This window comes from Necator americanus, chromosome V (genome assembly GCF_031761385.1).
Source record: "Necator americanus strain Aroian chromosome V, whole genome shotgun sequence".
Lineage (NCBI taxonomy): Eukaryota > Metazoa > Nematoda > Chromadorea > Rhabditida > Ancylostomatidae > Necator > Necator americanus.
The window spans coordinates 34,018,053-34,041,876 of record NC_087375.1 but is presented as its reverse complement, the minus strand read 5'-3'; the positions used below and the strand labels follow the sequence as shown (position 1 = coordinate 34,041,876).

General features: G+C 35.7%; 1 protein-coding gene across 2 annotated transcripts in view; it reads left to right on the top strand.

Moving 5' to 3' along the window:
• RB195_016057 (uncharacterized protein) overlaps window positions 1–23,824 on the top strand; it is a gene marked incomplete at both ends in the record, with an annotated part of 99,034 nt that overhangs the window by 56,888 nt on the left and 18,322 nt on the right. For both annotated transcript variants that reach the window (XM_064207041.1, XM_064207042.1), the window contains one exon: window positions 21,067–21,708. In XM_064207041.1, the coding sequence (XP_064062922.1) occupies window positions 21,067–21,708 (642 nt within the window). The remainder of the gene's footprint in view (window positions 1–21,066; window positions 21,709–23,824) is intronic.

Genomic DNA, 23,824 nt, shown 5'->3' with positions numbered 1-23,824 from the left:
TTTTATTATATCTATTAACTAGTACTAACGATTAAATATTGGTATATTAGGTACAATATTAATAATACTAATTTATAGGTATTGGTAATTATGAATACCTAATTATTACGAATTCCAGTAAAAAAAAACGCGCTTGCGCATCCCGAGTGGATTGAAATGCCAGTGACTTTATCTTTTACTTTAATTATTAGGTACAATATTAATATTTTAATATTAGGTATTTTCGATCCTTTTTTTAACCTCATACGGTTTTTTTATTGTTCTTATAGCTATGAACTAGATGAACTGTTAAATTTTTGTATATTAGGTAAAATATTAATAATATTAATTATTAAATATAATATCAGGTATATTTGTTCTTTTCGATTACCTCGTCTGACCTCTATGTAAACAAATTTCAGAATATGCCGTAAAATTTCTGCTAGCTAAAGAGGGAAAATTCTGTGGCCGCTGGTTTTATTTATTAAGAAAACATATTTATTTTCAACGGTCTTCTTCTTCTTCCGCTAATTTCCAAAGGAACTTAACATTTTGGATGAATATGTAGGCCAAGATCAGCTACAGTTATCCAGATTTCCGAATCAATTGAGTTTTGAAAAATTTTTGTAAAAGAAAAACATTTTTGAATTCCTTTTTGTGTTCTTTGTTCGTTGACAACTTATTTGCTGTACATTTGGTGGTTTTTATCTCCTTTCTATGTACATAGTACGGTAATAAGTAAAACTAATATGTATAGAAATTAATTACTTATTTAATTAATCTGACTGGTGAATTTTGAAGAAAAAATAGATCTTTTTTTGAGGAATCATGGAAACTTTTCCCAGAACTTCGTTTATTTATAGCGACAAAAAAATGTTAGACTTCGAAAACTGCTCAACCTTTTCTGCCTAAAATCTACCTCGAAATTTTTTGCTTCCTGACTTCACGATGAAGAATTTTAGCAAGATTAGTCCACAGTGCACCCATTCTCGTGATATAAAGATTTCTAACGGTTGGAAAACCTTATTTTCAAAGATTTTCCTTGAAAAAAAAGAAGAGAAACGCCAACGCCTCGGGCACAGGAGTGGGAATAGCTGGGGTTAAATGCAGTCGTGCTAGATTTCTCCAGAAACTCCATTACATTTATGAATTAACTATTAGCTAGTACCTTACTGCCTAATAATTTACTTTGAGTTGTACTATTCGCTAGGAAATATCTCCGAAAAAAAACTCTAGAATTTTGGAATTTTTTTACCACAAAGTTTAAAGAAACCAAAGAGATTCCGTACGTGTACAAAAAATCCACGTAATAGACTTTAATTGCTTTCTAAATGGACTTAGAGTGCTCAGCGGCTTTTACTTTTCCGGAATTCTCGCGTGAAATTTCCACCTGAGTATTTGGTTTAGCTCAATGAAAAAAGAAAGTGTTGTGGTTTTTTCTCGAGGAACATGGAATAAAAATTGAATGGGCAGCCATTTTCCTCAACAGATATAATATTTCCGGATCCTTGAAGAGATTTTTTTTTCATCAAAATAAGGTCTCATTTTTCGTTTCTCTTACTTCATCCAGGTCTTATTCTTTGAGTTTTTAAAATGTTTGATCAAGCCAGATCAAAGGCTGAAAGTTTTTATTTCTCATATTTATTTATGTTTATTTTGATTTACTTTTATTTATTTTCATATTAATATAATCTGTTCTTGTTTATTTTTTTCTAAAAATGAAGCAAACATTTATAGTAATTTTATAATAAACAGAAAAGAAATTTGTTTAGAATTACATATAAAAATAATTGGGTCTATCAACTAAGTTCTTTTTTTAATTTCTTTAGGAAAAACTTTTAGATTTTTCATCCAGGCCTCATTCTTCGGTTTTTTTTTTGCATTTTTTACATTTGGATCTTTCAGATCCATGAGTTCATCACAAAATCCAACTGTGAACATCATGTGGTCAGACTTTGGCTCGGTCGAGCGGGCGTAAATCCGTCTTCGTATTGTGCGAATCCCGGGGGATCCACTGAACCCATTGTCATATTTCATGCCGTGTAGACATGACGAAATCCTCCCTATTCCTAGAGCATGGATACCATGGATAATTTTCTTCTGTGCTCAAGGATTCGACGTTTATTTTTAGTTAGAGATTCCCAATTATTTGCACGCTTTTAATGGTTCTAAATGGTTTTTTTTCTTTTTTTCCTGGCCAAGTACCTTGGAAATTTTTTGAGTCGAGGGCGGGTTTAGATCCGAGCTGGCTGACTATATCCATAGAAGTAAAATATGTATACTGCAGCATATTCGGCTGCGGCGGCGGTGGCGGAACATCACATTTCCCGGAGATTTGTGAGATCATTTGTGTGTGGAGGAGAAGACGAGTGTAATTCGATTCGAGGTAAATTCAAAACAACACGTCGTCGTCGCGATCCATCGCCGAAGCCGACGCCGCCGCCGCCGACCACAACTACGAATTCGAGGAACTTTCGGCTTTGATTTGACTTTTCGGCTTCACTGACTGACTGAAGCTTCTTCTTTTTCTTCTACCACTTTAGAATGACGAGGATTCAGTGACTAAAAGACTGAACGATGGATGCATCGGCTCTCGGCCGTCGGCCTGTGAAATCCGAACCCCCCGTCTGGATGGACGTATCCACTCATCCAAGCGACCGACCACATCGCTATTCGAGTGCAACCTGCAACGCTTTGTTTTCCCGCCCGACGTCGCATATATTATTCGGAATGTCAGTGCTACACTGACACTTCGACACACAACGTCACATTCTCTAACCATTCTTCCCTCCTCCTCCTTCCTCTCCCTCCTTAACCTCTGATAAAAGCTCACGGCCATCTTTTCTATGACTTCCCTCATCTTAATATTTTTTTTTGAAACGAATGCTCTAGAAATCACACAGCTGGTGCACTAATTTTTAGTCTTTGTTAATTTAGAAAATAGATAATAAAAATGTCCGAGGTTCAAATGAGGCCAGATAGATAGATCTCGTCATTATGGATTGATCCAGATATAATCATACAAATTTAATATAATTTAATTTTTTAATTTAGTTTAATTTTTATATAATTTTAATAAGATATAATCGTATTATTATATATTATATTAATTAAGTGATTTTGAGGTCACCTTACATCATTATATTCCTCCTTAAAAGCTACGAGGGTAAGCATATTCAACATTTATTTTATTTTACTTTATTTTATTTCATTTCATTTTTTTTAGATATTTTTTAAGTGATCATAATCACAAAACATGCGAAAATTCAGCTATCCCTTATCTTTTCCCAGAAAATTCCTCTCCATTTGGGATTCATTAAATTTTTTTCAGAACCTTAGCAACGTTGATACGCAAAATTCCGGAGTTCCGAATAGAAAAGCTCTCTTAGCAGTCATACTTAAAACATCCGAAGTTCTGGAATTTTCCATCCCCGAATTTTCAATGGAAGCTGCAGTCATGTGGAAAATCTTACGAGATCTGCTCTACTTCTAAGAAATTATATTTGAAATAGAAAAGAGCGCAGCAATCATGCGAATTTGACACATGCATGATGCAAATTTCATATACGACAGTGCTGCGGCCAACTTTAAGCGTCGAAATGTTCGTTCGTGAATAAACGCGGTGCTACACCGGTGTATCACGCACGAAATGAAGTGACTGATCTCTTCATCCTCGGAATCTTCTCTCAATTGCAAATTCGAGGAGATCGCCATGGCCCTCGACATTGTCAGATTAGCTCGGTCTTCTTCACGGACCTACCAACACCATTTATGAATCCATTCATTTTGGAATAATTTTTGGAATAATAACGTTAATTTTAAAATTAAAATCAATAACTAGGAAAAAAAAACGAAGCTGCAGTTGTTGTGTCTGATTTATTCCTCGTCTTGTATCCCAAAATGGGACCCATCCAGAACTGTGACGCTCAATGGAATGCTAAAATACACAGAAAAACACAGGTTGCTAGGTTGTTAACAAAGTTACCTAAAGAGTTGCTGCTGTCAGGAAACAATAAAGTTGGGTTAATTTTTTTTTATCCGCATTTGGTTATGGTCTCTACGAATCCTGCTCTCCTCCACATTATCCGGATGGCCTTAGGATTTTGCACTTGTCCGCTTTTCAATGTGGAAATTTTATCCGATAATTTCATGGAATTTCGAGTGACCCAGTAAAATTTTCTTCGCCTACACAGCACCCCTCTCCTCCTTTTGGAACCATGTGCAACTTCTAACTTTAAGCAACTTATTTGGAGATGGGATTCCCGCTAATTCCAGTTTTTCAAGTGTTTATCTTCCGTCTCAGCTCCACGTTTGAAAAAAAAAACCCTTCTCATCTCTCCTACTTAGAAACTTTTACTTTTTTCATAGTTTCCCTTTTCAACAGCGGCGTTTTCCTTTGTTTTGATTAGGAATTAAGAAGTTTACTCGGTTTCTCCTATTTTGACTCAGAACATTTCTATTTGGGGAAAATAAAAATAAAAATAAATAAATAAATATGGTGTCTCAAGTATTCCAGAAGCCCGAAAACTAGGAGAAAACGCGAATAGTGCAAATTTAACAGTTTATCTGCTCGAAAATGCGAGAATTATTCGAGAGAGTCGGGAAATTTTGGAAAATTTGCATAGCACGAAGCTCAATAAAGTATAAATATAATATTATAAACTATAAATGTACTATAATACGTATAGCATAAATAAATACTATATAAATACAATATAATATATAATAAAGCTAAAGTAGTAGAACGAACTTGAAGAATCAAAGAGAAGATGGGATTCCAGTGGTTCATTGAATGGATGATGCAAATTTGATGCATGAAAAATGCAGAAATGTTTCGTGGGAACCTTGTTTGTTTGAATTTTACAAGCGTTTTGCTAGTGCTAGAACAAATTGGTGGAAAAAAATGCTTGAAAAAAACCCTTAGGATTAGAATTGCAAAAAATAGAATTGAAGAAGAATTCGTTCCTCTTCGATCCTGATTTCGGGGGATTTGAAAATTATTAGAAAAATTATCAAATTAAAATTAAATTAAAAATTAGAAGAATTATTATTAGAGTTGAAATTAGAATTTTACAAGCGTTTTGCTAGTGCTAGAACAAATCGGTGGAAAAAAAAATGCTTGAAAAAAAACCCTTAGGATTCTAAGGGCTAGGCTAAGACCAGGGGTTAGAATTCCTTTCCTCTTCGATCCTGATCCACGATGGAACCTCGTCGCCTAGCTTATCGCCAGTTCACACCTCCCATTCAGTCACTGACTCCAGTGACGACGAGGGGCGACGACGTGGACGTGGACGACGACGGCGGCGCTCGCTAATCCGTTTACATTTTATTACGAGATTATCGGCTCACGTTTCCAGCATCATAAATTGATTCAGCTGCTTAACTCCTTACTTTTCCTCTCACATTTCATCGAGAAATCACCTGCTTCTCGGTGAGCCCCCAAGCCCATTCATGGGTCCTCATGGGCTCAACGCTGTTCCTTCATGGCATTCAACCGCTTTTCGGAAGGGTTTTATTGCATTTTTGCGAGCGGGTAGAAAATAATAAAATCGATAATTAAATGCATTTAAATATCTTTTAAGAGCAGTGCCCTGTATCTTATGGTTAATTTATTACCACCAGCATCCTACGCTAATAAATACGGAGGATGTCCGTGCTGTGTTCGTGTGCGATCCGGAAATGCGCACCGACGCGGCATCGGTGGTGTCGTTGAGGATATTTTTCAGCGTCCTGGGATTGGGATCTTTAGGATACTAGTAGCCAACGTCGACCTTCTCTATTCGATTTGATCTACTCTTCGTTAATGAATCTCTTTGCTAGTTAACAATTAATTTCTTCCTTTCTCAAAAAGATATTTATTTTTTAAAAAAAAAATTATTTTATACCTATTTATTATATTATATATTCCCTATATACCTATATTTAACAGTTAGCCCTTTTTTTTGGATACAATCTGGTTAAAAATTCCCAGCGATTCTAATATCCTCCTTTCTTTTTTAACTTTTTTAAAAATTAATATTCATAATATTGTACCTAATATACCAATATTTATCAGTGAGTACCTTCTTTCTGGATACTATACACGATTATTAGAGAGAATGAATCCACTCGGCCATCCGATTTCATCGAATCTCGCGAAATGTCCTATCGAATTACTTACTCGTCACATACGTCGACGATTGAAAGAACTGCATACGTATCCGGATGTGGATCTCGAATTTCGCACTTTTTATGCCGCATGTTCTCCTCATCCTCGCCTCTCATGACTGCTTCTTGATTTTCTGGACTTTTCCCGACAGTTTTTCCTAGAAAATCAACTAATTTTTAGGTTAGGCCAAGCCCTTTGTGAGGAAATCAGCGCAAAAAAATCAATTTTTTAGAGTGTTGTTCCGAAAATTTTTTCTTTAGCACTTTTTCGGCTGCGTGTTCTCGGATTAGTTCTTGATTTTCTGGTCTTTTGCCGACAGTTTTTTTTTCCTGTAGAAATTCAATTAATTTTGAGCACATGTTATTCCCTTTCTGAGAAATCCAACAAAAAATTCCTTAGTTGTTTCTCTTAGTTTTTTTTTAATTCGCATTTTCTGTCTCGCCGCTCTTTTGATTAGTTCTTGATTTTCTGAACTTGTGGGCAATGAGTTTTTCCTGAGAAGTCATCTAATTCTGGGAGCAAGATTATTTCTTTTCTGAAAAAATCCAAAACAAAAGCTTTTTAAATTCTTCTTTTCAGTTTTTCCCTCTTATTTCATTCAAAAACTCGTCATTTCACTCCTTCTGCTCTCTCTCTCTTTGCATTTTTTTCTACTATCTATGGATATCATTTCCTAAGAAAAGATTAAAAAAATCTCGACTCAACTTCTCATTGCATGAGAATAAAAATGATAGAATGAAGAGCGATAGCAATTAGACAGAATTTTTCATGTTTTTGAAAATTTCCCAAATATTCTACTACATTTTCGCTTTACTACATACACCTCCAGTTATTACTGCTTAATGATTTCCAACATACCATCATCAGATAGTATGGCTCCAATCGTTTATAATATTTTTTCGTGGTGAGACCTAAAAATGTTCCTCATGTGGATCTTGTCCTTTAAATTCTACAGATACCTTTCTATCATCTCCACAAATGTTGAGTTTCATATGAAAAATACAGTACGGAAAAAGATGCTCACCTGAATTTGTTGACATTATCTTTCTGAATCCGGAAAACATTCGAAGTAACTGGATTTCTGGAAACAATTCAGGAGATGTTTCTTTGCTTCTTTCCTTCCCTACAGTTCATTTCTCTTTTTTTTTCTTTTCCAATGTTTTAGAATGTCCCGATAATCCTTCTTTATTTCCCGTTCACGTTTTCTTCGAAAAATTAATGGACATTAAAAAATAAAACTTAAAGAATCCTACATAAAGGAATTAATTAGGTTTAGATGGAATTTTAAGAAAGGAAAAGTTCAGAAAAGAAGGAAAAACTGTTCTTGAGACTGTTTTCTTCACGTCCACACCTAGCATGTACTTCAAAAAAAAAAAAAAAAAAAGGAAGGAGGATACAAGAATCCGCTGGGATATCCTTAATAGATACCTTTGAAATCATCTCCTCTTTCTGTGAACCGCTCTAGGACGGCCTCTCCTATTCATCGAAAGAAATGCAATAAAATAGCATTTTTTCAATTCTTTTCAGTATTCTACACATCAATTCAATTTTTAATTTTTTCAATTTAATTAATTTTTTTTTCTGGAAAAAACTGAGTACTTATAAGAAGAGTTCGTAGTGCAAGGACTATAAAATAATAGAAAATTAACAATAAAAACAATAATAACAACAATAAAAACATTAATAACAACAATAAAAGCAACAATCTTCAACAGTAAATATTTGAATCGATTATAAAGTAAAATGGGGGTTTCTTCTTGAAATTTGTCGAAATTTTCAGTTGGTTGTTGCAGAAATTGAAAATGCATTCATTTTCAATCTCTTTCAACAATCTTTATGGGTAAAAAAATCCCGCACTTTTGTGGAAAAACCCGAATACACACGTTTTTTTTGCGCATTCTTTCAAGAAAAGAAATCCTCAACGATGGTCCGGTCCATTTATGTGGCAAGCTGAAATTTTTTCCTCTTCCCACAACGTATTCCCAAGCGATAAATTCAAGCAATGCCCTTTGCTTGTCGTATTTTTTTCTCCGTATCCGAGAGAAAAAAAATGAGTCTGCATTGTAATTGGTTCATTTATTCTCGTATTTCCTAATAGTCATACGGAAAAATTGAAGAAAACTCTCCCACAATGTCTGCAATTTCAAAGTTTTCTCAATTTTCTCCGTCGGGCCATTAGTGTCAAGTTTCTTAAGAGGCATCCGCGTCGGCGGCGCCAAGTGCATTCGGCCGCATCTTCGTCGTCTCGCCCTCGATTTTCTTATGATGACAATCCTTGAAAAGCCGCTTTTCATTTTTTCCATTTCCCCATATTTTAAAACAATGGCGCCGAGCGCCGATGTTCCTACGACGATGTGCTGCTGCTGCTGCTGCGGCGGTGGCGGGCGCTTCTTTTTTTTTGCTCTTCGTCGACGACTGCTCGTAAGCCATCGCTATTCAATTCCCCGTGGACGAGTTGGCATTCAACCGCATCCGTGCTCGAAATCGCCGAATTCAACGAGAAGTGCTCTTGTCTTACGCATTTATGAGCTTCGCTCATGGTAGATTCGGCGAATCCAATTTTATTTCACCATAGGAGATTTTTTTCCTGCTGCTGTTTGTGGATTTTTTTCTTATTTCGGATACTATGGAATGTGAAAATTGTTCCACGGATAAATTAATATCTATTTGCTGTCCAGCAATGCATGTGACATGTGCGAACTGCAAAGAAATTCGCTCTTTGGACTATGGAGCGGCTCTGGGATGCAAGCGAAGAACTCGGATATCTCATGTTCGCTACGGAGAAATATTGGAATTTTACGAATTAAGTGAAAAATTGAGATATTTTGGTAGATAAATAAAAATGAAGTGATAATTTATATTAGTTTCGGAAAACAAATTTAATAAAATTTCGGATTTGGTTGTACACGCTTTCCAGTTGCCAACTGTTACGCTCTTCTTTTAAATGAGTCTTAAAAAATATTCGAAAAAAATGAGTATATCTTTCGTTTCTCCATTCCTTGAATCCTGGAAATTTTTGATCTTATTGTCGTACTGAATAGTTCTTGGAATGTATCCTATATTTTACTGAATTTTGTTCTGTTAAAGTTCTCCTAACCTCAGTAAGAGAGTAGGGAAAATTCCTGAGAGAGTCCCTACGTGGAAATGACGGAATTTTGCAAATTACATGAAAAATAGTGGCATGTTCCCAGATAAATACTAATAAAATAGTAATTAAGAATAAATTAATAAAATTTCGGATATGACTGTGTAGGAATTTGGAACAAAAACGCGCTCCACGTCACGCTTTTCGTTTGAATCGATCTGGAAGAAATTGAAAATGAGTATGTCTTTCGTTCCACCATTCTTTAAATTCTGGAAATTTTTGATCTCTTCTCTTAAAGTTCTTTCTCTTAAAGTTCTCCTAAGCTCAGTTGTAGAGTAGGGAAAATTCCTGAGAGATTACGAGTGTGTACGAGTTTTCAAATGAACTCGTCCACCTTCAGAGTACATTTTATTATTTTTACATGATTTTTCTTCTAGAATAAAACCGGGTAGCCTAGATATTTCAGATCCTTCAAAGAGTTTAAAAGCAGAGAAGCAGGCCCATCTATGTATCTTTTTTTTTAGAATTTTTAAGATTCTTGAATTTTTTTCCAACAGTGAAGCATTCCACGATTTAAACAGAATTAACGAGGTTTTCGATGATTTAGCATTGGTCCACGCTTTGGAAATGGAGCAGATTGTTAAATCGGATGTTCACATACACCTAGAAAGAAAAAATTCAAAAAATAAAAATAAAAACTCTTAGAATATGAGAAAAATGTTTCGAAAATACCTCAGATCGTCCTATTCTAGTATGTACTCATAACACAAAAAAATTTTCCAGAAAAAAAAATTCTGGATTTTTTCCCGGAATTTACAGTAGTTTTCGTTGTTTGAGATCTTTTTTCCGATTGATTTTTTCTTTTTGCAGAGAAAATTCGTTTTCTTAACCAAACATCTGGACTCGAAATGAATTTCGCACTTAAATTTAAGTTCGAATTCTGTTCGTTTCAAATTTTCTCGGTCTTACCCTGAGATGAGAAAAAAAAGAAATGTTGAATGTACAGTATATCTAGAATTAATTACAGCACTTTAACAATCCGTTAAGCCATCATTTTCCCGGGAATCTCATTTCTCTAAAACGCTAATTTCAATGTCGATTTTCTTCTTCTTTCGAACGAAGCTGCAACGAAATTTCACCTCGAAGCGCCGTGTCGCGAAGTCGAATTGACTCTTCTTAGCGCGAACTGAAGCTCAGTGTCGCCGAAAAATCAAATCAGGAAACATCCGACGGCCATGGGGGCCAAGTTTTTCGTTCCTATTCTTGAATTGGATCGTTCAGTAGAGACAAAAGAGCTCAGAATCCAATCAAATCAAATCAGAAGCTGGAATCCATAAATTTTGCTTGTTCCTGTCATTTTCTATTCTTTTTCTCGGAGTTTCCCTGTCCTCTCAATTTTTTTTTTGAAATTTTCATGCGCACCTTCTGGAGGGCAGTATCCTTAAAGGATTTTTTTCCCGTGAATCTTGTCAATGCTTAGCTTAAGCGGGCTCCATCTGTCTAAGAACAATTTTCCTCGGACACACTTTTTTTCCATATTTTCCTACTTTCCTGCCAGATAGCATTCCTTTGATGGTTGTCGCTTAATTGTCCAGCGATGCCGCAGCTACGTTGTTTTTAGCAGAGCTAAATTTCCTGTTTGTAAATGTTTTCCGGCCCTAAATCGATAATAGTTTTCCTCAGTAAATTTTTTCTCACTCTTAAATACCTCGTTTAAAAAAAAATTCTACAATTACTTTACTGAACGAACTTTTCCCGATCACAAATTCCCTATTTTTCCTTACCTCTTATCCTATATCGTAGCATTAGCATCAGAGTTTTAGGTCCCAAGAAGATTTTTTGATACGTTATGAGATCGCCGATCGGATAATTATGCTAGTTTATCCAAGTGCACTTTTTTCTGTTTTTATTAAGCTTTTTTTCGGCAACAATTTTTTGTTCCCGTTCCTGATTAATTTCTGGAAAATCCAAGAAAAACTCTTAGAGCAGTTCAAAAATAGTAATCTTATGGATTTTAGGTTTTTCTTCCCAAAACATAGCACTAATACCAGGACGACAAAAATCTGGGTATAGCGTTGCTAAGCGAGAGATTCGTTTTTCTAAAAACATCCATGTTTCGGAACAAGAACTGCGACATCATAGATTTATTCTTGTTTTACATACGTTTCTGTTTCAGAAGCAAAACTAACGCACACACATCCTGAAATTTTTTTTTTGAGATCTTTTTAAGGCTATCTAGGTGTTTAGATTTCTTTTTTCCAGGAAAAACCATTTTTGTACAATAATTGAAAGTTTCTTCTCAGAAAAAAATGTGATCCATTGTATTTAAGTGATAAAATTAATTTAAAAACACATTAATGGGGTCACATACGGTAGTAAAATCCATACGACAATAATATTAAAAATCCAATATAACAACAATTAAATAATTCTACGTAGGTGTATGTAGGAACCAGTAATGTTACTAAGAATAATTAGTTACAATTATACAGCATGAAATAGAGAATAAATAAACAAAAATAAAATAAGTGAAAAGATTAGAAGCAGATAAGAATAAATAAAGCTTAGAACTTGACTTCATGAAAAAATAAAAAAAATCATAAATAATTAAAAATAATGGAAATGAATCTGCTCATAAGACAAGCTTTGTAGCCATTCATAGCGGGAAAAACTTTTTTTTTACTAAAGGAACTAAACAGCCCTTCACCTTTTCCATATAAGTATATCCTAAAAAAACCCAGATTGACCTCAGATTTGCTTTTAGCGCCGAACATTTCTCGAATTACTACAACAAATTTCGGGGATTTTTTTCCTTTGAATTGGATTTTTAATTTCTAAATAAAGTACTCGCAACCTTGTCCTCTATTCCGGCTCGAGAATTCATCTAGTCGCTTTCTTTGAATAATAAATAATGTATTTCGTCCCATTGAACACATACTTCAACATCCAGGTGTATTTTTTTCTCATATTTCTCTATGATCTACGCCCCTGTCACCACGAAATCCGTTAAATATTTATTATTCAACATTTTCTTTGTCAGGCTAGCTAGCTTCTTAGGATTAATTTATAGTGTTTTCCGTTGTACTAAGGCACTCGCATCCCTCATAAGCTATACGCAGATATTTCTTCATGACAAATTCGCGCATATGGTATGGATTCGAGGGTGTTCCAGGAGGAAAACGGGCCTTTCTCCCGATTCTCCCTTATATTTTGACCCATTGTAAATTTGACTAATTTAATTGACTTTAATTTTAATTTAATTACTAATTTAATTTACTTTAATTTTAATTTAACCATCTAATCCCCGTAGTATAAACCCGTCAACTCGTACCAAAATCATAGAATCATAATCTTCTCAAATCACAATTTCCTGATCATCATTTCAAAACTGCTGCCTTTGATTCCTCTTCACTTTCTATGGAAAACGTTTGCGGACGAGTTTTCACGTGTGTTTCATCGTTCGTGTCACTAACTGACCGAAGAAGAGATCGAAATTCAGAGATTTACCTTACTTCTTCTAAATGTGACAACTCGTACCAAAGACGTAGAGTCATGATCATCATTTCGAAACTTCGCCTTTGATTCCTCCTCACTTTCGTGTGCGAAACGCTTGCGGACGAGTTTCCGCGTTTGTTTCGTCATTCGTGCCACTAACTCATCGAAGAGGAAATGAAACTAGTGGAAAAGTATACATATATGAGGACTCCTCAAAGTGATTACTCGGAAGCTTCCGTCAGAGTAAACGGATCCGTTTGGCTTGCGTACATGCATCTACTTTAACTCTCGTCAGCTTAAGGGTATTCTAACCCGACCAACCACTTTAAGGTGTATTCAGAAATTTTCGAAAAAAAAATTCAAAAAAATCCAAAAAAAAAGTTATGATGTGAAAGTGAATTTTAGCAGTATTTTTCCTGCAAATTTCCTTGCATATGGGTCACACATCAATATCGCGAGCCTAATGTTGGAATTCGAAATTGGGATAATATCCAGCTATGTACGTAGTTGCGGACGATTACGGTAGGCTCACCTAATGTGGACACGCGACGATGGGACCAAGCATTAATATTGCGAAATTTCAAACATACTAAGAATATCCCAGTCTTAATGCTACTTCATGAAAATTAGACGAGTCACTAGAATATCACATACATCTACGTATGTTTGTTTATTATTTGTTTGTTTATCTATTATTTATTTATTCCACAAGAATCGACATAGCACTGATACCATTGACGTGTTAGAAGAAAAAAATTGTCTCACAATCTTAAAAAAGATAACTGAGAGTCTCAAAAAGATCTAACTAACAGTTCTAAAAAGATGAAAATCCTCAGAAAAAAACTCGTTAATTATTGCAAGAAGGAAAAATCAATAATTGACGTAATTTTATCGAGTAAAACTCGTCTACTTGCAACGCCTCGAAGGATTTTTGCGCCAACTCCTCTCCCGTTCATATCTATGTACATCAATGAAAATGACATATCACGTAGTTTTTTTTTTCATCCTGAAGCGCTTCCAAAGTTTTTTTTCCCTGAAGCGTTAAATGACAAGTGCAACTGGGCGACGGCGACGGCAAATTTCCAATCGAATAGCAATATTTTTAGGTTTTAATTCTTTTCATGCTAGAACTCTTTTGAAATTAAAAAAAAATTATTGACTTATTGAAAGTAAAAATAAAATAAATAAACTTATTGACATGAATTTCATAGAATCCTAGGAAACTATCGCATTCCGTGCCTCTTCTTAATAAATTTTTTTTTTCTGTGGAACCGACGATCGCTCTTAATTTGGAAAAAAAGAACTAATTTTTAATTTCCTAATTTTCCGTAATTTTTCAAGTTTCTGTAAGTAAATAAATATCTAGAGGGTCAATTTTATCAAAATTAAATCATTAAATCAAATTTGAAGAATTAATTAATCAGGTTAAATTAAACCAAATTAAATCAAAAGCCCCTTTAAAATATACATATGTTTATGTACTTCTTGTTTTTTTTTCGATAACAATATGACTGCACTTTCAATCTGTTTTATACTCGATCGGAACCATTCAAACGGAATTTTCCTTCTTTAAATCTTTGAAAATCCTGCATTTGGAAAATCAATGCGTCACAGAAAAAAAAGACATTCTGCTTGACCACGCATATTTCCAAATATTTACGGATATCAATGTCTTGATTGCGTTATTTGCAATGTTTCATTGCATTTTCTCAGTTTTCCTCTCCATATGCTATGGAATTGCATTTTCAATCGCTGCTGGGCAGGAAAAAAACAGACGCGTTTCTCATTTCCATCAAGTAAAAGAAATACCGTATTTTTTTAAAGATTTAAGAGCAAAAAATTATCGTTTCCCGCGATTTCCTTTTCTAATTTGATTGAATTAACCTCTTGATCGATCATTGATTTTTATTGAGCTCAGAAGCTCTGAACTTTGTTTTTTTTTTGTTTTTTTCCTGAAGTTTTTTTTTGGGATTTTTGGGATCCAATGAAAGAGAAGGAGAATTTCATATTTTTTGCTGGAATTCCATTCAATTTTCCAATCAAACAAACGATGACCAAACGATGAAACAATGCTTAAATTGGAAAAAAAATAGGATTAGAAAATTTATGGTTAGTCGGAGACTGTCTCTTCGTTTCATAACTGTTGCTTTCGACTTACTGGGGATCGCAGAAGCAAAAGAAAATCATTTTTTCGTACGATTTTATCTATAAAACGGAAAATCCTGAGAAATTTCTAATCTTAGGCCCATTACATGACTAAAAAGAGTTTAAAATGGAATTTGCAAGGATGTAAAACGCAAAACTTGCACGAACTCCATAAAAACCATCAGTAAGAGGCCATAGTCCTGCAAGAAGTCTCAGTTTACCGAACGAGACAACTCTTTACACCAAAATGAGCGATGATGTGAAAGCTCATGAAACAAGGATTCCATTACTTATGTATGTATGTAAAGGATTGCTTTGTAATCCTCGTAATTTCACCAGTAATCTATTCCTCTCAAGCTATCTCGTCCGGAAAATGAGACCTCTGATTTGTGGATTTGTTTTGTTTTGCATTCCTGCAAGCGTTCTTGAAAACTAATTTCCGAATACTCATTTCTGTTCGCGGAAAGGACCTAATATTGAAAATTTCAACGAACGCAGCTTTTAAGGAGTACTATAACTTTATTACCAGTTAATTACGGGCAGTTCTAATTTTTGCCACGAGGAAGAAACAAGTTCTGGAGTGAAATATGTAATCGTGTGACGTCAGCTTCTCCTGGCGATTTATCGCCGACTTTTTGTTTCCTTGTTCCTCGCAGCAATTTGTTATCCAGATTGTTTCCCAGAGCCACTAAAAAGAAATCATTTTCTAATTTTCTGGCGCGACAAAAAAGAAATAGTGCTTAATCCAATCATTTCTACTTAGTTTCATTGATTTTACAACACCGGCATCGTTTTGCCTACAGTAGACCTGAAAAAATCATGGATCTATTCCATGTGCACTGGTCAATAGTTTTTTTTTGGGTCCCTACATCGTATTGAATTCTTTTTTTTCTGATTTTTTTAATGAAAAAGGGTTTTTAACGAATAAACAACTGTTCACAACACGTTCCGGATGTACAATGCTCTTTGTTAGTAAACGTGATGTGCGCATATGTTTACTTCACGTTAATTCCACACGGCACGCTGGCTACAGTATCCTAAATTAGACATAGGCAACAACTAAATTCTAAAATAAGTTGTAAACCATTCTAAAATACTGGAATATAACGCTCTACGGTACCTACTGTAAATTTTCCCGGGATATGTTCTCAAATATTATCTATGTCAATCTGAAAACAGTCAGAATTTTCGAATTTTCAATTATTCGACCGAAGATACTGTTCGATCTATTCGAAACTTTCGATGATTGTTCGAAAGGCGGCACCGCCGAAGTAAGAGATTTCTTTTGTAATTGTATAAATTCCATTTATCATAAATTGGCAATGTTTTCCAATTACCTCCACCGGAATTAAATTATTGTTGAGCGCTAAACATTATATTACTGTGGTTACAACGACTAAAAAACAATAATTCATTTTTCCCCCTTTAAGTGTTCGAATAGACGGTTTTCTTCTACTGAATTTTGCATTGGATTTTCTCGAATATTCGCGAATGTTTGAATGAATTTGAATGATTTTTTAATTCTTGATTTTCTGTCCTATATTGCACTATCAAGGAGCATGGAGGAAAATATACGAGGAAAGTCTGCAATAATTTAAGATCGGATTTTGTTTTGGGACCTATTTCTGGACATTATGCTAAATGTAAAGGATGACGTAGGTGGAACGATGTGGCGTAATCGGTAAGAGGTTCCGCTGTCTGCACGATCGATCGGTGGTTCGAATCCGCCCTAGTGCTCACCCTCCAGAGGTAGATAAATTGGTGCCAGTCTTATCTGGAAGGATAAAAATACCGACTTGGCCCATCGGCGTTCGTAAACCTCAAACGATCCTGAATTTCAGTCAAAGTCGCTCGGAATACGTTTGGGGAATCCCAAGCTGATTGATCAACCCCGTGCTCAACTTTATCCTTTGCCATTTATCCTTCATATTCCGGACGGGGTAGATGAACCAAATTGATTTAGTTTGTGTTATTGATCGGAAAAAAAACCTTCTTACATCTTATTTTAGACCGGAAACTCTCAATATACTCTTTAAAAAAAACTCCTTTTACATAATCTAACACAAATTTCCTTAAGTTCCTGAAAAGTCGAACTTATTTTAAGTCACCGAGCAATGTTTAGCTTTAATAAGACTAAATTAAGCTTTGTATGTGTAGTTGTCAAAATGTAAGCCACAAATCCTCACTGTATCCTTATTTTTCCAGGAAAAAGTTCTTTCTTCAGTTCTTTTCGGACACCAGAGCCTTCGGTGTATCTTTTTTCGGAATTTTGTAAACTGTGAAACTATAAAAATAGAATCGATTCTTAGGAAGTATCAAACCATTTTTCTCCATTGAAAATAAAAAGAAAAAGCGTATAATTTGAGAACATTTAACTATTTTTTCTAGTGATAACATCTGAAATTCCTATTTATTTTGCTTTTTTAGCGCTAAGAAAATCTCGTCGGTTTCGAGCAGTAAAAGGACATACATCTTTGCTTAAATTCGACTATCATACATCTTTGTCTCCAAACCAGTAAACATTGGCTGTTCGACGCCTACGCGATTTTCTTAGCGCTAAAAATGGATAGAAAATGAAAAAATTTCGAAAAGAGTGACTAGACTGAATTTTAAGTTGAACGCTCAGCATCAGCCGTGTCCGTCCAGTAACATGCTTTTGAAAGATTTCAGTTCATTTTCTGTCACTTTATAAGTTATCCAAAAAACTTAGTGGATTCGTCGAAATTCGTTGCAGTTTTGTCATTTTTCTGATGTAGCGAGTTGCCTCTAGAGACATATCGCTCCCATAAGTTCTTATGCATCTTCTTACTTTCTGACTGAGACTTGCGGAGCGGAGCGGAGGAGGAAAGTGCGAGCGGAGCTAAGCTGAAACTCCTCGCATCGTTCTCACCAAGCATTCTCCTCTGCTGCCGGCTCCGGCTACTCATCCTTGAGCGCCGCCGAACGCTTCCAAGAAGCATAAGAACCCATCACCAAGCGCTCCTCCATTTCTGCCTGGTTCTTCTCCCTCAGATCCTCCCTCATTCACATTTCACACACACGAAGGTGTTCATCATCACTTTTCATCCTGAATACCCTTATTTAACCCTTCTTCCATCCTTCCATCTTCCCAATAATTTTCTTCTCCTCCTCTAAAACGTATAATTTCATCGCCTAACGTGATCATTACCCCTTTTCGATACGTCTATCAATAAATCATCGCGATTCGTTAGTAACTCGATCCATCATCGCTCATACATATAACCCTCTAGATTGACGTCATCCGTAACCCAGGTCACGCCCCTTATGGACGATGATCATGACGAGTACGGTGCTGCCAATATTGTGCCTCATGGATTGGCATTCGCCAAAATGTCGTCTAAACGCGCCACCACCGCGATTCGCACCGAATTTCGACATCAACAAAGCGCGCGCGAATGAAATTTCGCGAAATCGCGCCAAATCTGCGATTCGTGGCGGCGGCGGCGGCGATGTGGTCGCCGATTCTTCGTCGTCGCTGCTGACGGAACTTAGTCCGTTGGAGGAGACGGACGACTACGATCATGGTTTGGTTTTTTTTAGTTTATCCGCTTATTAAACGCTACAACTTAATACTTAAACACTTATTGTACTGTTGCATACAAAAAATGCTTATCTGTAAGATACTGCGCTGCGGTGAAAGTTACAGTAACCTTCTGGAAGTCAGAAAAGTCATCCATGCCTTTCCTCAATTACTCGTTTTCCCAGAATTCTGGAGTAAACCTACGACAACATCTAAATCTACAGCCACTTGCCCTATCATTCGGAGTAGATCAAAAGTGAGACAGAGCGGAAAAAATTGAAAATGAAAAAATATCCATAAATATTGTACGTATAAAAATATACCTATAAAAAATGTACATATAAAATCAAGAAGGTCATTTGTCCAATTCTGACCCTACGGCTATCTCTTATTCCGGAAAAAAAAACTTATCCGCTTCAGATTTTTAGGTCTCTCAAAAAATGAAATTTTTGTTGGTTTTTTGTTTTTTTTTAATGTTTTTTTAAAATAAATTTTTGGTGGTCATCGAGAGGATATTCTGCTCGAACGCTTTGTGGCGCTGATCCAGGCATAATGGGGAACGGTTTACGTTGTTAAATCCTAAAAATTCTATTAGATTACTCCATTATATTACATGGATAATTATATGGATGCCGGTACTAGCGGAACCATCCCAATATTCTAGCCAAATCTATTCTATGGCCCTAAATTAATGTCATAGTGCGCCTTGGTAAGTATAAACAGTCCAGACAGTTCCAGATGTCAATCTTTTTAGTGGATTAGTCATTTGTTTTTCGTGGAATAATGATATTATTTTAATAAGATCAAATTTTTAATTCAATTAAAATGATTTAAATTTAGTTTAAATGATTTAATAACTCACACTTGTCTTTTTAATTGCAGAACTAAACCAGAATTTCTGGAAGTTTCGATCATTTTTTTTCCTGAAGTCGGAGTCTGAACGAAAGATAAAACCCGTACATCGTGGTCGCTTTCATTTACAAACACTTCAGCTAGTGAGAATTTATGAAAAAAAGCATAAAAAATCACTATTTCCTCCACATATCGCAAGAATTAACTTCTTTTTCAGAAAAAAAAAGAAAAACTTTGCATGCGAATTTGTCCACTAATTTTAAAGAGCAGTAAAAAGCTCCTATTTTTTTCGATTTTCGATTTTTTTTTAGTTTTCCTAATTTAGCCCCGTTCAAAGAATAAATGTGTCATAAGAAAAATTCGGAAGAATTTCGAGCAAAAATAGTGCCGAGTAAAAAAAAGCTATACAAACAGATCTCATATTTATTCTCTTATGACTTGACAAAAATTTTCTGGAAAACAATAAGAAAATTTTTCAGGAAAATAAGCGTGTACGTAGGATGTGAAAGTTTAAGTACGTGGTGTATGTACACTGCATATGCTCTGATATGAATCAGTTCCTCATTCCTAAACGAAATTCCCGTTGCAAAAGCGTTGCGTGAGATTTTCCCAGCAACTATGAACTACGTCCTCGAAAAATGGCTGCGCGAAATTTTTTCGACCTTCCCGAAGTTCGAAAGCATTGTGTCGGATGACCTTCGCGGAGGAATAGCGATTTGGGAAACGAGGGGTGCATGGGAAAAAAATATTTGCTATGATATGACAAGTTTACCTCTTCATTCCTCCAATGGGGGAAGGTCCTTCAAATTGAAATTTCTGGAATATTCTGCAATCTCAGCGCTTCGTCGCTGCTACGGAGGAAGTTCCGAGACCTACAATCCCTTCCTAAATACCTTAGAAGAAACCTCATTAAAAGAGAACACTAGGGTTCTTAGATGGTCAAAAGCGTGGATAGGGTTCCTCACCTCCCACACTACAGTAAAATCGGTTCTGCCGCCCACATGAAGTGAGAATGAAGAACGAGAAAAGCGCAGCTATGGTTCAAGTATAAACGCATGTATTTTGATTTCGCGCTCCATTTGGGACAAAAATTGCCGTCTGGAGCAGGGGAACTTTTACTAGCCATTCACATATACGTCTTCTGCAACGATACTGGTAACTCCAGTATAGTTATCCTCCAACGACCACATATAAGTCAGTCTGGATTGGACCCGAAACTCAGTCTTAAAGCTCCACATTTCTATTTTTTTTACGTAGTCGTTTTATTCATTTTCGTTATTTTCAGCATTTTCTTGGTCAACCTCACGAGAGAAAAGGAAATTTTTCGTTGGAGTTTTTTTTTTGAAAAATTTTTCACTGTTTCCTCACTAAAGTGAGAAAATAACAAGTTTAAAAGTACTGACAGTTTATGACGCCTAGAGAATTCGTTCGGTTAAAAAAAAAAATGGAAATCAATCAGTAGGATAAAGTAAGTTAAGTTTTCCAAGTTTGACGTACCGTTCTTCTACAAAACTCATGTTGGAACTTATGTTTACACAGGTGACCGCGACGCGTCCGCAGAAACTCGCGCAATTTGTCCACGTGGTCCACTCTTTTTTGTCTTTGACTCCGTTCCAATTGAGTCGAGTAAAAAAATATAAAATATAAAAAATATAGAATATATATGTGGCGTACAACTGCGGCGAGCTAGAATTAATTGTACTAAACCAATTTTTTTTTCAAAAATTAACAAGAACAGCAGAAAAGAATCTGCTTTTGGAAAATGGCTCTTGTAAATAATAATTTACCTGATATTTTTTTTTAACTTTTACTTTTTTTCAGGCTTCTTCACTCCGATACTACCGTCAGCGGCGACAGCTCCACGTCGAGCTGTACATACAAAGGGTGAGTCGACCACAACGACACAACCGATCACCAGTACCGTAACCACCACCACTACCACTGCACGCACAACAACCACTACCGTAACATCCATCACTACCAGCACTACCACTACTACTACTGAAAAATTCACTACCATGGCTACAACTACTCCAACCGAACCACCGCGTATTATTTATCTTTCTGACTATGACGCTGATTACGAGGTGTCGACGGAAATGACTCGCCAGACACCCGTCACGAAACCTCTAGAGCAAACTACCGTACACACTAAACCAGTTACGGTACTACCGAGACCGTATGAGAGTGTACGTGAGGCGGCGAAACAGAATCCCGACTATCTAGGCGATAGTATTTGGGCGAGTGTTGATCTGCTGCCGGAACCGATGGTAACTGGACCGGCATGGAGAACGCATAAGAATCGGAACAGCACCAGATCGACGACCACAACTGCTCCTGCAACGTCGACAACGAAGACGGTCACGAAGACGATGAATGTGACGCCGAAGGTGCCGATTCTGAAGACGACGAAGACGACGACAGCGGTGACAGCGATCGCCACGACGACATCATCATTCGCCGGTTGGTGCTACTACTAGAGCTTGCTGTGTGCCTAGATTATGAATGCCTGAATGTGTGGATATATCGGATCGCGATTATTCCTCAGTTCCTACCGCGCGCACTATCGATATGTTCGGCTGAGTTCCGGGTGTGTTCGGGTCCGTGACAAGTGTGTGTGTCTCTCTCTATCTCTACTCTTAGAGGTTTCGTGTCTACGGGTGTCCTGGAACGTCACAGTCGCATCGTCTGTAGTCTTTTAGTTTCTGCTTCAATGTCTATGTCTACGTAAATTCGATGTTTTAGCGCCGAGTGGAGATTGCTTTTTTCAGATAGATTACTGTAGCCGTCAGATCAGATAGCTGTAACGGAGGTGACCTGAAAAGGAGAAACACTTGTTTTTTCTAATTTTTCTCTGAAGAATTTCTTAATTTTTCTCAAGTATTCATCGATTCGGAATTGAGCCCTTTAAGCTTATGCACTATTTATTTTTTCAAAATTTGAGCCATCTTCATTTTTTTTACTCTGATTTTCTTTACCTTATTACTACCGAAAATGCTCAGAAAAGTTAGAAACTTGTCGATTACAGGAGCGAGGCAAATTTATCACTTCACATTTCATTTATTTTTTTTTTGTTCTGTTTCCATTTATTTTATGTTTTTTAAACTTATTAGTACTGAAAATGTGACGTTACGTACGTAACGTTTTTAGACCTCTGTTTTTTTTTGTAAAACAAAAAATTCATGGTTCATTGCTTACATTTATAATAATTTTTTGAAGGGACTTCTTTCCTTAATTTTTTCACAATGTTCTTTCATTTCAAGGAAATCCCCAAGAAAAATCCTATTTGAAAAACCTCCACTCTTTTCAAATTCAAAGTTTATGCTGGAGAATTCTTCAGATGCGTTCTACTCATTTAGAAAATTTAGAAATATATTAAAATAATGAGTAGTTCATTTCACCATTTAAAAAATTTAGGATACATACTAGCATAATATATATTTTAATATTTATTTATTACTGTTTATTATCCAACTAATTTCACGTAGATAGAGCCACATTTTACATGTTTCGCCACCGTTTTTCTCCTCGTTTTTCTGGAAAGGGTCGTCTTTGAAAATTGAATTTGGAACGTGACGTGTTAGTATGTTTTCCAAAATTCCTCATTGATTTCTTCTGCTTCAATTTTGGTAAAATCACGTTAATTATAATTAGGGAATAGGATTTCCTGACGTTTATCTTCCATTTGAATCCCTTGAGGATATTGCCGATAGAGCACATTTTTCTATAAGCTAATAAAATAATACTAGTAGAACTTATTTAGACGAGACGAGAAATTCCGGGCGAATCACAAAGAAATGGATTGACAAGTAGAAATTTAGAAATAAATAAATAGGAAGTTTTGATTTTTACTTTTATTACGAGTTATCAGAGAAAACTATGATATGTGGATATAGGATATGTACATAGCTTCCAGAACCTACATTTTACATCCAAGGAGGGCAAGAATTCCCTATGTAATGAGAACTAGCGAACTGAGAAAATTCATACATGACATATCGTTTTGATGAGTATTTATTACAAAAAAAAATAAAAAAAAAGAAAGAATAGAGTCAATTTTTTTGATTCGGCTAAGTAGTAGGTCGTCGGTAGTAAATGTTTTAGATAAGCGCAAATATTTCTCCCATTATTTCGACTCAGGAGTTTCAATCATTTGGAAATTCCCTCGACATATCGTGATAATCGCATAAAATCACCACCTCCACAATTTCCCTAATCGCTTTCAAATCGAGAAATTCATTTATCGGAGAGCAAGAAGTGTTAAAAATGAGAAAATGGGGAATTTTGCGGGTTAAATTGGAATTAGTTAAATTCAGGAAGTAGAATATAAGTACTCCAGAAGAGATATATATTAACGGAGGCAAATTAGTGGTCTACTCCAGTGGTTCAGGAAATAGGGAGAAAATTATGAGGTTGAAAATTTACCTGTACCACAAAAAATTGGAAGAAAAGAGTGGAAAGAAAAACAATTAAGCAGTTCAAATTGAGTAATATGTAGATTATTTGATGCTGGATTTTGGGTCCCGTCCGTACATACATAGTTTTTGGACCTATGTATGTACGTACGTTCGAAGTTCCC